This window comes from Phascolarctos cinereus, unplaced genomic scaffold (assembly GCF_003287225.1).
Source record: "Phascolarctos cinereus isolate Bilbo 61053 unplaced genomic scaffold, phaCin_HiC Scaffold_1;HRSCAF=81, whole genome shotgun sequence".
NCBI classification, from domain to species: domain Eukaryota; kingdom Metazoa; phylum Chordata; class Mammalia; order Diprotodontia; family Phascolarctidae; genus Phascolarctos; species Phascolarctos cinereus.
In genome coordinates this window covers 80,498,279-80,512,707 of record NW_027555514.1, presented here as the reverse complement: position 1 = coordinate 80,512,707, position 14,429 = coordinate 80,498,279, and the positions used below count along the sequence as shown (strand labels likewise).

The following is a 14,429-nucleotide window of genomic DNA, read 5'->3' as shown; positions in this document are numbered from 1 at the left end:
TCCTTAAGGCAAGGGGCTGTTTGTGTCTTGGTATCCTTCCAGCATGTAGCTAGCTTGGTGTCTGACACAAAGTAGGTGCTTAATACATGCTGGTTGATTAATAGCTAGTTGCTCCCAAGGTAGGCTCCAGGAACCCCAAGAATTAATCCCAGCTGCAGCAAGGTGATAAACTGGCTTGCCTCTTCAACCAAGAATATGTGTTTACTTTGTAAGTGGGGAAGAAGATCATAGTAGGATCATAGTTTTAGAGCTGCAATGGACCTGAGAGGTCATCTATTTCAACATCCTCTTTTTATAAATGAGAAAATGAGGCCTAGAAAGAAGTAATTTGCCCAGGGTTACAGTGAGCAAGTTTCCAAAGCAGGATTGGAACCCACATCTTCCAGACTCCAAGCTCAATGCTCTCTCAATTTCATCATGCTGCTTCTCAAAATAGAAACCATGCCAACATTTTTTGGCTCCTGGCACTGAACACTTATACCTCCAAACTCCAAGCAGTGGTCATGAACTATGGTATCCCATGGTAGGCACTGAAACTTAACTAAGCATTTTTCTTAAGACCTTCCTCTCACTTGAATTCAAATACACGTGCAGGTTTATAAACTCTGCAGAGATCTTCACATATGAATAAGGAATGAGCCAATAAAAGCCCTTTAAGGAAAAGGAGTTTAGGAAATATCTGATCATGAATTAAAGGGTTATTACAAGGAAAAAAATGGGTAAAGTAAGATGTTCACGATTTGTCTCCTCCATGGTTACTTTCCCTAAATAAATTATAAATACCAAATATTATCCCCTAACATAAACTGCAAATTTTGAAGGACATTTATTTTATGACCTGAAATAAAAACTATATCATTTGCATTCTAGTTAGCACACTGGCCACCATTTCCTAAGTGATACACCGTGTCTCAATTCTAAATTGCAGCATCATTATTTTCAGTCACCTTTCTAAATCTTTTTTGCATATGAGGAGTTCCCAGTGAGGGCAGGAGACATATGAGAATCAAGAGGGAGGAGGGGAATGTGTCTAGAGAGATGAGGAATAAAGAGATTCTCTCACACCCACCCCTCCAGTTCCTGTGCATTATTACAGCCAAATGTGTGTTTAAATCATGATGGAATCCCACAAAGAATCTCACACACTTCCTTAAGGAACTGACATTTTGTTATTCTGAGGAAGAGCTGGAACTCTGTTTCAGACTTATATGTAGCTTAACAGACTCTTCCGTCAAGTATTCCCGATCTGATCAAATCAGACTTTGTAGTGCGTTTCCCAAGCTCCATTTCCTTTGGGGGCTATTTGTTGGCTCAGTCTCTCATTCGTTCATGAGGTTCCAATTAGAGATCAAATGCATGTGTGAAAAGGTCCTCCCTGGTTTCAAGGAGAATAGAGTATGTGTGTCTGAAGAAGAAAAATTGGTCTTAGACGGAAGGCCTTGCAAAAGACAAATTCTATTACTTACCTCCCCAAGATGAGAGTCTCCCAAGGGTCCTTTTGTTTCTGGATTTGCAATTATGATACGGACTCCAGGGAGGATCTATTGAGAAAGAAACAAAATCCAATTGATGGGAAGGAAAGAAAGAAGGTGGAAAAGAAGGGAAGGAGAGGAGAGGAAGGCCAGCAGACATGCAAATAGGTAAAATGCACAAACAGGAAAACACACTTATTCTTACACTGATGCTAGATATGCATGTTCTTAGACCTGTCCTTTCTGAGGTTAGTTTTCTTCCTTTTTGGAAGCTGATGAGCCTGAGTCCAGAACTACGTAATACATTTCTCATGATGCATAAGAAATATATTACCTTAAAGATATATTCTTAAATATTTCAATTAGAGTGAATGAATAAACAGGGAACCCTCATTTCACATGATCTTGTTATATAAATTTTCAAACTGAAAATCAAGAAATCTGTAATGATAATGAATAATAGTACATGTTTCTATGCAGATTTATAGTCTGCAAAGAATTTCTTCAACCCTGAGAAGCAGGCAGGATAAACATCTAACAGATGAGGAAACAGATTCAAAGGCTGGAAATGACATGTTCGTAGTTATGAAAGTTAATAATTATTAGATCTGGGACACTGTCTTCAGACTTCACATTTTGTATTCTTTTCACTATACCGTCCTGCTCATTCCTTTTATGTAACTGCAGGTCTTAAAGATCATTTTTCAGACTAAAACCCATTATCCCAAGTCCTCTGCTTAATCCTTGAGTATATTTGGGCAAGTGTACACTTGTACCCTTAACCTGTGTGGACCTCAGCTGCCTCATCTATAAAATAATTGAGCTGTGTTAAGTAGTCCCAGATTTCCTCAGCTATACATACTATAATGTAATCCTTTGTTTCAGGGGATGAGATTTGTAGATGAAAGCTGCTTCTGCAATACATGTTAGAGTAAAGGGATTGGGGTGGCCAATGTCTGAAGGTGAAGTGTACCCCAGACATGTGCTAGTAGCTCAGGAGGTAATTGTTTTTTAATGACCAGAAGAGGAATCTGACCTTAGCATGCACTGTAACTGTCCTCTACAAAGTTAGCACTGATCTCTTATTTGCCAAATCCAAAGGCCTTTTCTCAATCCTCACTCTCCTTGTCCTCTCTTCAGCCTGTGATGCTATTGACCTCTTGCATACTCTGTTCTCTAAAGTTTTTAGGGACACCACACACAGCATTCTGTGCTGGGCCCTCTTCTCTTCTCCCTCTACATGACTTTTCTTGATGATTTCATCAGCTCTCTACACTCCTAATGGACTTAATTACTGTCTCTATGCTGATGATTCTCAGATCTATCTATCCTGCCCCAACCTTTCTGCTAACCTCCAACCTTGCATCTCCAAATAGATGTCCAGTAGCCATCTTAAACTTAACATATCTGAAATAGAACTTATATTCCAGAAACAAAAGGGTATATCTTCCTTAATATTCCCCCCTTCTCTATTACTATAGAGGGCAATGCCATCCTCCTAGTCCCTCAGGCTCAAAACCTACAAGTCATTCCCCCAACCCCTCTCAATTCTCATATCCAATCTGTTGTCAAGGTCTGTCAACTTCACCTTTGTCACACCTGGATTATTGTAATAGGCTGCTGGTGAGTCTCTCGCCACTCCAATCCATCCTCTGTTCAGCCACCAAAGTGATTTTCCTAAAGCACATGTACCCCCCCCAACCCCCAACTCAATACCTCTAGTGGTTTCCTATTGCCTCCAAGATCAAATACAAAATGCTCTGTTTGGCATTCAGAGCCCTTCGTAACCTAGTCCCCTCTCCCATGTCCCTTTTTCTTATGCCCCACTCCCTGAAACGTACTCTTACATCCAGTGACACCAGCCTCCTGGCTCTTCTACAAACAAGCCTCTCCACCTCTTAGCTCTGGGCTTTTTTTCTGGCTATCCTCCATGCATAGAATGCCCTCCCTCCTCTGCTCTGTCTACTGACCCACTTGGCTTCCTTTTAAGGCCCAACAAAAATCCTATCTTTACTGGAAGCTTTTCCAACCCCTTCTAATTCTAGTGCCTTCTCTCTGTTGATTATTTCCTATTCATCCTATATAGCTTGTCAGTATTTATTTCTTTGTCTCGTCTCCCCCAGTAGATGGTGAACTCCTCAAGGGCAGGGACTGTCTTTTGCCTCTTTTATATGCCTAGTACTTAGCACAGTACCTGGCACACAGTAGGTGCTTAATGAATGTTTGTTGATTGATTGATTGAAGTGGAAGGAATATCTATGAAATAGGGACATGATTCCCATTAGGTTAAGCACTTGTATTTGCTATACCCTAACATATTCTAAAGCTGACCACCTGCAGCCAGAAGCATTTTGTCCTTCCTTAAATCACTTGTTTAACTCTGTATGACCTTTTCTGTACATTTATCATGATTTAATTTATATTACAGTTATTTGTGTACCTATCTCATTAGGACAGAGGGTCCATGAATTTGTTTTTATAAAAAAATTTTTCATAACTGTATTTCAATATATTTTTATAAGTGCTATATAATTTATTTCATGCATTTAAAAATATCATTTTGAGAAGGGATTCATAGGCTTCACAAAGGGGTCCATGATACAAAAAAAAAGGTTAAGAACCTCTGCCTTAGAAGGAGTAGTTTGGACTTGGAGTCAGGAAGACATGAGTTCAAGTATGGCCTCAGGTGCTTACTAGCTGTGTGACTTTGCACAAGTCACTTAACTTCTTTCTGCCTCAGGTTCCATAATTATAAAATAATAATAATAACAATAATGTCTATCTCGTAGGATTATTGTGAAGATCAAATGAGAGATATGTAAAACACTTTGAGTACCTAAAATATGTTAGCTATTATTTCTCCTTCTAGAAAGCTCCTTGAAGTAGATTGTTTTTCTTCCTTATATGCTCTTCAACATTTACCCCAGTGCCACGCACATAATAATATTAATGATAATATTAATAGGAGTGTTAAAACATCAAGCACGTTTCGTATATGTTATCTCTTTCAGAACAATCCTATAGGTATATGTATAGTTATCCCCATTTTACACATGAAGAAAGTAAGCATCAGAGGTTAAATGACTTGTTCAAGATCACACAGGAAACAAGTGGCAGAACCAAGTCTGGCATTCTATCTGCTACCTCAAGGCCTTAACATTTATTGAATATTCAAATAAGGATGGCTAGTATTTTTGCCTTCACATGTATCGCCTCAATGGAGCTTTACAACAACTCTGTGAGGTAAAAGCTGTTGTCGTCCCCCCTTTTCAATTGTGAAATCAGGGCCTTGCTTAGAGTTACACACAACTTGGAAGTGTCTGAAATAGCATTTAAACTCAGGTCTTCTAAACTCTAGGTCTGGCGCTCTGTCCACTGCACCAAATAGCCGCATTCTCTCTTTCCTTCTGCCTTTCCACCAAGTTGTGTACTTGGTCTATCAGGGGATTTTTCTAATGCAGAGCTGCTATCTAACCAACTTAGGAAAAGCATATATTCAAGCGAGATATGTTGGTGCATAAGGCCGTTGATTAGAAAAGCTCAAATGATGTGACATCTGAGAGGAAGAAAGCAGAGTCTCAGGACGCACTCTGCTAAGGTTCTGATAATTCAAAATGAAAGACCAGAGACAGGTGAGAAGACCTTTTGGTACAGAATACAGAACTTCTGGAAAAGTTCCCATTTGACAGAGGTCTGAGATGACAAGGCCAGAGCAAATCACCCTGGCCTTGTCATAGTAAATTAGATGTTCATGGTTCAGTATCTAGTGATAAATAGGAGTTTGTATTGTTGCAGCCAATATGGCAAGATGAACCTGAAAGGACTGGACTAATGGTGGATCTTCTAATTCTCACTGTAATTATTACATGAGATTTCATTGGTCAGAGTCTCAACCTACAAAGGTATTCAGCATTCAGTAATGCTACCTTTTTAGGTACACACCCTCTAACTTGCTATGTGTTACAATATCTTCTTTTAATACTTACTTTTCCTGATTCCATGAGGGGCAAACTGTGGGGAGATCCTCTTTCTACTAGACGAACTCTGCAAACACAGAAACAACAGATATGTATGAACATTTCTCCTCCCCTATTTTTGCTAAATCCCTTTCTCACTCAGTCCCAGGTTATGTCCCTAGCAGGTTCTCTCAGGGAATGGCCAACTCGATGGTACTGGCAAACCAACAGCAATTGGGGTTAAGAAGAAAAAGAATATGTTCTCCTATAGTGTACTTTGGTTGCACATAGGCAGAGAAGAAGTAGAGTACGACCATACCTGAAAGTAGCAAAAAAAAAAAAGGTAATCAATTAGGAAATGCCAAATTAGCTGCGGGACTTCTGGATTCTGTTCTGTGGGTTGTAGTGCAGGTGCATCCTGCTTTCTGTCTGTATTTGGGTAATACGTTTAGCCTCCAGAGTAGGAAAAGATTAGACTCATTTATATCCTAGATCTTAACTTAGCAACAATGTTTAATCATCTTTGCTAAAGAAATGGAAAGCATGGGTACAAATGGAGAACAGTGAATGTAGGGTGAAGACAAAAGAGAATGGGAAGTGGCAGCCTGACCAAAAGACTAAAATAATAGGGAATGTGGTTTAGTACAAAGAGCAACTAACTTTCCAACTATCATTTGCTGAAAGGGAAGGACTGAATATAAGGCCTAAGGGGTATTGCAGGGAAAACTCATCAGGCTTAGAAGTATCGGCAAACACACCTGGGGATCATCATCATCATTATCAATCACCATCCTCATCATCATAATTATCATTATCATCATGATCATAGCTAACATTTATATAACAAGCCTTTGTTGTCATTCTAGCCAGTTGTATGCTGGCAAATATTTAACATCTGGCTTGCCAAAAAAAAATTGTACAAAGACAAGCTTCAAGCATTATTGACTTTTTTCCCCCATGACCTTGTTACAAACAAAATAATAAATCATGCCCTAATTTGTAGCATTTGCAGAGTTCCTGGGTATAAAAAGGATCACATGTTCAAGCTGGTTTTAGCTGACTCCAGTCCACCCCTGGCTTTAGATGAAACAGCCCAAGGTACAGTTCCTCCAAGTTCTACCCAGCATGGAAACTGTTCTATCATAGTAAACATGGTCACAGTGTCAGTAACAACAATGAGATAGCAAGAGGTCAACTACTTCATAGGGTGAAGTTTCCTTAAAAGAGAATCTTCTAATTCAGACAGTGAATGGTTACCTCAGGCACTTCAGTGTCAGCCATCATTGGTTGACTCTGTTACTTTTCTCTCTTACGACTATTGCTACAGATGATGGAACTAAGACACCATAGTGTTGTTCATTCAGGAAGTACCCAAAAAAAGAGGGGAGCTAAGTAGTTTGCCAAAGAATTATTTAACCTAAATCAAAAGACTTTTGCTGGTTGGCTATGGCTTTGGGATCTAAATCACATACACACATCCTAATAGAGAGTACCTGAGGCTACATGCTAAAATAGCTGAAACTCCTTCCTTACAGAACGAGAAAAGGCCACGTGACCGAAGAAAGCTGCAGAAGGCTTGTTCAACCTCAGAGCACTAGCAAACGGTAGGAGAGAACAGTCTGATTGCAGATATCCAGAACAGTGGAAAGAACCACCTATCAAAATGGCCCAGCAGCCTCTATCAGTGCTTCTTAGCCTGGTGATAGATTTCAGGGATTCTGTGAACTTGTATGGGGGAAAATTACATTTTTATTTCAACTTAATTGGTTTCCTTGGTAATCCTTTGCATTTTATTTTATACATTTAAAAAAACCATTACTTTGAGAAGGAGTCCATAGGCTTCACCAGAATGTCAAAGGAGTTCATGACTTAAAAAAGGTGAAAAACCTCTAGTTCAATGCATCACCCAGTCAGTTGGATGGTGTGAGTTTTCCTTTAGAGGAAGCAGCAGTGGTAGTAATGGAGGCAGGTTCCAGATGGGACACAGCCCTATTTTTTTTTTAATAAAAATGTGTGTGGGAATCCATGGAGAATGTCCTTCTTTCTCTGTGTATGGGGAAATTTCCTTTGAAACTTATTTTGGAATGTGTTTTCTTTAATATCTTTTGGTGTGATAATCCAGTTGTTTGATATCCAGTAATATCAAGTTGGCTTGGTAAAAAAAAAAATTACACTGGGAGCTCATGAGTTACTGCTTGGTGTATTTGATAAATCAAAATACGTCCTTGACCCAGAGTACCTACTAGGGGTGGGGCATACATGAAGGTGAGACCCTTAAGCTATACTTGTATTACCTCTACCATATCTTTTAGAGCTAAAAGGGCCCTAAGAAACCATCTAGTGCAAATTTTTCATTGTATAGTTGAAGAAACTGACACCCAGAGAATTTGCCCATAGTCTCAGAGATGGTAAATGGTAGGCTTAAGATCTGAACCCAGGTTTGGTGCCTCCAAATCTAGGGCTCACTACACTAGTACTTCTAGGTCCTTCTCAGAGAATTATTTTAGGGAAAGCACTTTGTAAATCTTAACTTAACATATAAGTAAGTTGGTATAGCTCCTTTGTGGGTTTGGTGTAACTTGGACTAGATCTACATCTGATGCTAATTGGGAATACTAACCTTTAATTGGGGGGAGATAAGGGCTATGTATCAATTATTGTAATAACATCAATAACGTATTTACCCCGCCCCCATAAAAATAATTATAGCTGGCAGTAATATAGTGCTTTACTATTTGGAAAGCATTCTGCATACATCATCTCGTTCTGAGTCTAACAGATGTTACCAATCAAATAGGGTTGATGGATGGAGAGTTTGGAAGTCCAGTGTTTGTATTAAATCAATCTCAGAGGATATTGCTTAATCCAGGGCCAGCTGTAACAAGAATCATAATTCTATTTCATGTTTGTGATCAGAAAATCAAGATTTAGGGTTGGAAGTGACCTCTGAAGTCATCCAGTCCAACCCCATTCACTTTAAAGATGAGGACACTGAGGCTGAGAAAAGCTGAGTGATTTGTCCACTTCCCTCAGGCAGCATATAGTAGAGTGGAAATCAGAGCCTAGGTCCCTTGAGCTCCAATCCAGTGCCCTCCCACTTTAGCAATGCCTTTTCCTGCACTCCCACTGCCTGTGCTGATTTCTGCATTGCTCCAGAGGGTATAAAAGCCTGCTGCTATTTGGAGGGTGGGCTGCCTTCCAACAACCAGGTTGTGAGTTATGCCCCAGACAGCCAGGCTGTGGAGTGAACCCCTAGGACAAAAATTAAAGCCCCGTAGTCTCAAAGGAATGAGAGGTCAGCCAAGTTTCTATTCCTGCTCACCCTCTGGCCTATCATTTACTCAGTGTTCCCTATTATTTTGGAAAGTGAAAGATCCCTTCCAAGCATGTCATCAGATATGTCGGGCAGCTCAGGGTGCTTTATCAAGATGATTGGTTGTGGAGCAACCTCATGCCAGCTTGTGGAATGGAAATAGTTGTGAGAATAAAAAAGGGGAGCCCCCCCAAATTCCCACTCACACACAGCTTCCTAATATAATTTTTGACACATCCTCCTCCGTTCAATCACTTCTTAGTGCTGGTATCCATTATGTCTTGTATTGTGCCAACTTATGAAAGGTCAAAAACTGTGACAAAAACAGGAGCATGCCTGTCCACCTTGGATCTCAAAATGGGAGTTTAAACCCATAGGAAAAGAGCATATCAGGGCTGGATATATAGTTCATTTGATACTTCCTTTGTGTCCATTTTTAAAAATAGTGGTTTCAGTTCTGATCTTAGATTCAAACTGCATCGTTGTCTAACGGCACTGATCTATTTGTACAACCGTTATCTGAATTTTTGTTCATAGTTACAAATGATGCAATTTCATATTCACAAGGTCACAAGATCACAGGATCCACACCTGAAAGGGATCCTAGAGATCAAATCCCATTATTTGATAAATAAGGAACAAAGAAGGGGGTTAAGTGTCCATCAACTAGGGACTGGTATATGAATGTGGTAGAATACCACTGTGCGAAAAGAAATCATGAAAGGGATTGTTTCAATGAAACCTGGGAAGACGTGCATGAACTGATGCAGAGTGAAGTGTGCAGAACCAGAAAATAACATATACAGTAGCAACAACCCTGAAAAAATAATCAACTTTGAAAGCCCTTAAGAACTCTGATTAATTCAATGACCAACCATGATTCCAGAGGATAGGTAATGAAGTATGTTACTCAGCTCTGGACAGAAGGATGAAAGACTCAAGGTACAGGATGAGGCATAGTTTCTGAACCTAACCGAAGCAGGGATTTATTTTTTTTCTATGAATATTTATTCCTAGAGATTCGGTTTTTTTTTTTCAGTAGGGGTGAGAAGTAGGAAAAAACGGATTTTTGATCATTACAAAACAAAACCCAAAATTTAATCTGAAGAAAGAATGAAGGAGGGTTCCAGAGAGTACAGTGCAGAGAGAGCAGAGGAAGGCAAAGACAAGGGAGAGCTGGGGATAAGGGTATAAGGAAGAGGTATCAGAGGAAAAGCGGGGAGGAGAAAGTCAGGGAGGTTGGAGGGATAGTCCAACCTGGGGTGCAGCCATGAAAGGAGAGGTAGCAGCCATCCCTCCCTCATGGAAGGAAAGGTGGCAGATAGAAGGCCAAGTCTCTGTTGGAAACTGGGGAGAAGGAGGAGGGAGGAGATGATGTCAAAGGGTTTTGAGAGTGGAAGAAGATGAAGGTCATATGGAATACAACTTTCTCCAAATAAAATGCATTATCTTTAGCTAAGAGACAGAGGTTGTAAGGAGAGTTATGGAAGGAAAAAGAAGGTTGGGAATAGCTTTCATGGGGAGAGAGATGAGAATTCAATTAGAGAAGAACAAAAGGACCATGCCTTGATGCAGAGAAGGCCCAGTTGAGGTTAATGTGAATTTGTGTATTAACTGATGATATTTTCTATGCCTACTCCCTCCCCTTTTCACTACTTAACATTTAAAGTCCAACTCAAATGCTACCTTTTTCAAGGAAAGTCTTCCTTGATTTCTGCAGGCAGCAATGATCTTTTCCCTTTCAGAATGCACACTGAACTTTTCTCGAAGGTCTTTGGTGCTCTAGTTATTTTTGTATGCCTTGTGTCTGCCTACTGGACCACAAGCTTCATAACCACAGGTTCAATGTCTTCCCTAAACTCAGTATTCTGCACACAAGAGGCATTTACTAAATGTGTATTGAATTGAATTCAGTCACATGACCTGGTTTCTGGCCCTAGCTTTATTTCTAACCAGCTCTGTAGCCTTGGCCAATAACTTCACCTCCTCTGTTTCATCATCTATAAAATGGAAGGGACTGGATGAGATTCCACCCCTCCCCCACCCCATGTCCCTTTCAGCTCCAATGTTCTATGAATCTCCAATGCTTTACAGTTTTGCCCACAGCCTGTTGGGGATAAAAGAACCTGCAGAAGGGCTGGGGTGAGGAAAGAAAAGGCAGCTTGTCTCTAAAGAATAATTACCCCAAAGCCACATTTATAAAACAAAATGAGAGATCAAAGGATCATACATTTTAAGTTGGTTGGAGGAGACCTTAGAAATCGCCTAAATCAAATCCCCTCATTTTACAGTAGAGGAAACTGAGGCCTAGAGAGATTAAGTGACTTTTCCAAGGTCATATAACATTAAGTTGCAGAGCCAACTATACCAACTCAGGATCTCTGACTCCAGATCTAGGGCTCTTGCCATTGCAATTTTTTTAAACCTATGTCTTAAAGCCAAAAGCTGGAATGGGGGTGAGGGGGGTGTCCAGCTGTCAGGGTCTTTCTTGACTCTGTGTGTCTGTGTATTCATATGCTATAATTACCTATCAGCTTAGGAGTTCTGGAAGCAGGAATTTCACTGCATTGCTCTGAATGTCCACAGCTTCTGGCTGTGTTGAATCTGTAAATCGAGTATTCAAAGGAACTTGTCCACATCTAAGAAAGATTTTCAAATGCACCGTATGTGGCTACAAATCTGTTCACCTTACCTTTCATTATTTTTCTGCATTGAGACTCTTGCTCCACCCTGTGGAGGCCTAAACCAAAGATCTTTCCTCCTGTTCTTGCCTCATTCCCTCTCCTTTGCAATTTCAACCCAAGTGCAAATGCTGTGACCTTAGAGGCAGACGGACCTTTTCATCCTAGCCTCTGATATTCCCCTGAAGTTCAGGATTTCACCAGGAGGAAGGAAGAAGGAGCAGCTGGTCTAGTATAAGGAGAGGTATTGAAAAAACTGCTGGGTTGGGGTGATGGGGGAGGAAACATAAAAGACATTTTCAAAAAGTGATCCAAACAGTTACAGATGTGCTCTTTGCCTCCAAGCCTCTCGCATATTTACTCATGTATTCACTTCCTTGCTTCGAGAAGCTGTGATTTCACCATTGTGGGTACTCCCTGCACCGATGCAGATTTCCATCCCTGTCTAACCCAGGAGTTGGTTTTTAAGAGTATCCCAAGTTGAAAATTTCATTGCCTTGGGGCCAACTTTGGCTCCACAGTGGGTCTGTATTCAATTTCTGAAGCTTGGAAGGCTCTGCTGGAACCTCTGTTTCCTTTGAGAGGCTAGGGTCACTTCCAAGCCACAATGAGGCCTTGACTATTTAGTGACTCGCACATCTGTATAATTTTGTAGAGACAGCCTAGCCCAGTGGATAAAGTGAGCAGGCCTCCTAGTCAGGTCCTGCTTCTGACCCATACTGGCCATGGAACACCTCGAAAAATTACTCAATCTGTCTGTCCCAGGTGACTACCTAAAACACAAGCTATGAAATAGTTGTTGAACTACATTGGTAAAGGTAACTTCCTCCTTACTGGGAGTTCCCTGTACTAATGAAAGCCTGAGCCATAGGGCCCATGTAACTTTCCTTCCTTCCTTCCTTCCTTCCTCCCTTCCTATCTATCAGGGTTAAGTGACTTGTCCAGGGTCACACAGCTACTAAGTTTCTGATTTGAAATCAGATTTGAAATCAGGTCCTCCTGACTCCAGGGCCAGTGTTCTATCAACTGCACCATCTAGCTGTTCCAGTACCCATACAACTTTTAAAATTGCTTTGTCCAATTCCTTCAAAGAAAATTTGGAACTATTTATATGGTTAATCAGTTCATAAGCATTTACCAAGAACCTATACACAGTATATACTATGCAAAGTGAAAACAATCCCTGACCTCAAGAAACTTACATTCTATTGAGGGAATCAACATACATATGTATAGTTATATGCAAAATATACACCAAATTAATATAAGGTAATTTTGAAAGGGGAGGCACTAGCAGCTGGGGGGGATCAGACCTAATTGGCCTGCTAGATCAAAACCTAAGCAGAATAAATAGCCCTTGGTTGCCATAAGAATCAGAGCTCCCAGCTGTGTAGTGCTTCATACTTTACAAAAGCTTTTAGATCTATCATCCGTCATGTTTGATCCTCACCAAAACACAGTAAAGTCAATAGGAAAGGCATCCCAATTTCCTGACTCTTCATCTGGCCCCCTACCACTTGGTGTTTCTTTTTTCAGGTCACTTAAAGCTCAGGGTTGGACACCGGCTCTGGTCTCTAGACCCCTTTATTTGCCAAGCATAGTCCAGTAGAATTTTGAGCCATTTTGAAAATGGTAAAATAATTTCCAAAGCGAGGTTAGGCGGTTCACACCACCTCTCCACGTTGGCAAGTACATCAGCCCAGCTGATGCCATTCCTGGATGGGTAGTGAAACCTATTATTAGTCTATTGGTTTGTGTAGCATCTATCAATCTTTGGCAGCTGGAGACTTATTTATAACAATTAAGAAACAAAATTACATTAGTTGCTCCAATGGGGGAATGTTGGGGAAAAAAAAAACCTATCACAACAGCTGCTGCCAAAATTATAATCACTTCAGGATTACCAGAAGTGGGGACCATAAATGTCAAACATCCCATCAAATGAGGGGCAGCTGCTTGCTGGGGAATGGAATGTAAGCTGTGGGCCCCAGCCTTCATGGACTGTCTAGGAGTGGGATGGACAGAGGTCTAGCCTCTGGAATAACTCCTCCAATTTCTATCATGCTTCTGCATTTAAAAAATGCTTAATGTCACAATAACCTTGTAATGGTGCCAGTTAGTCAGTCAACAAGCTTTATTAAGTACTTATGTTCCTGGCACTATACTAAATCCTGAGGATGGATATACAGAAAAGAAAAATCAGTCCTGGCTTGCGGGGAGTTCACATCCTAATGGGGGAGATAACATGTAAACAACTAGGTGCGAGTATCATTAGGGGCAGCTGGGTGGCGCAGTAGATAGCTTGAGACCTGAGTTCAAATCCAGCCTCAGATACTTACTAGTCATGTGACCCTGGGGAAGTCACTTAACTCTCTTTTGCCTCTGTCTCCTCATCTGTAAAATGAGCTGGAGAAGGAAATGGCAAACCACTCCAGTATCTTTGCCAAGACAACCCTAAATGAGGTCATGAAGAGTTGGATACAACTGAAAAAAAAATGACTGAAAGTATCATTATCCCCATTTCACAGATGAGGAAACTGAGGGTCAGAAAAGGAAAGTGACTTTCACACAACTAATAACTGTTAAGTGTGGGAATTCATACCCAAGTTTCCTCACTCCCAAGTCCAAGAATTTCTAATACCATCGGACAAGAGCTCTCATGCAACCAAATCTTGGGTTATTTGTGACTGTTCATATCAGTAATTACAAATGCAGGGGCTCTAGAGTTAAAAGTCCTGGGTTCAAATTCCACCTTTGACACTAGCTGTTTGATCATGGACAAGTCACTATACTTCTCTGTAAAATAAGAGAAGGTTGGATTAGAGGCCTCTGAGGTCCCTTTTAGCTCTAAGATTATGGCCCTGTGACTTTTTCCCTGTCAGCAAATAAGCCCGTGAGCCTACGAGGCATCAGCAAAATTCTGATCAAGGAGGGGGGTGGGGAAGAAGTGCCAAATGCACCCATTCCCAAATCCAGAGGGATTTCACAATTAGCTTCAGTCTCCTTC

The 14,429-nt window shown here is 40.7% G+C and overlaps 1 protein-coding gene across 4 annotated transcripts in view; it reads right to left on the bottom strand.

The window, feature by feature from the left end:
• Positions 1–14,429, bottom strand: part of DIP2C (disco interacting protein 2 homolog C) — a 592,419-nt gene that overhangs the window by 19,058 nt on the left and 558,932 nt on the right. For all 4 annotated transcript variants that reach the window (XM_020990358.2, XM_078152493.1, XM_078152501.1 and 1 more), the window contains 2 exons: positions 5,459–5,516; positions 1,467–1,541 (listed from right to left, as the gene is read on the bottom strand). In XM_020990358.2, the coding sequence (XP_020846017.1) occupies positions 1,467–1,541; positions 5,459–5,516 (133 nt within the window). The remainder of the gene's footprint in view (positions 1–1,466; positions 1,542–5,458; positions 5,517–14,429) is intronic.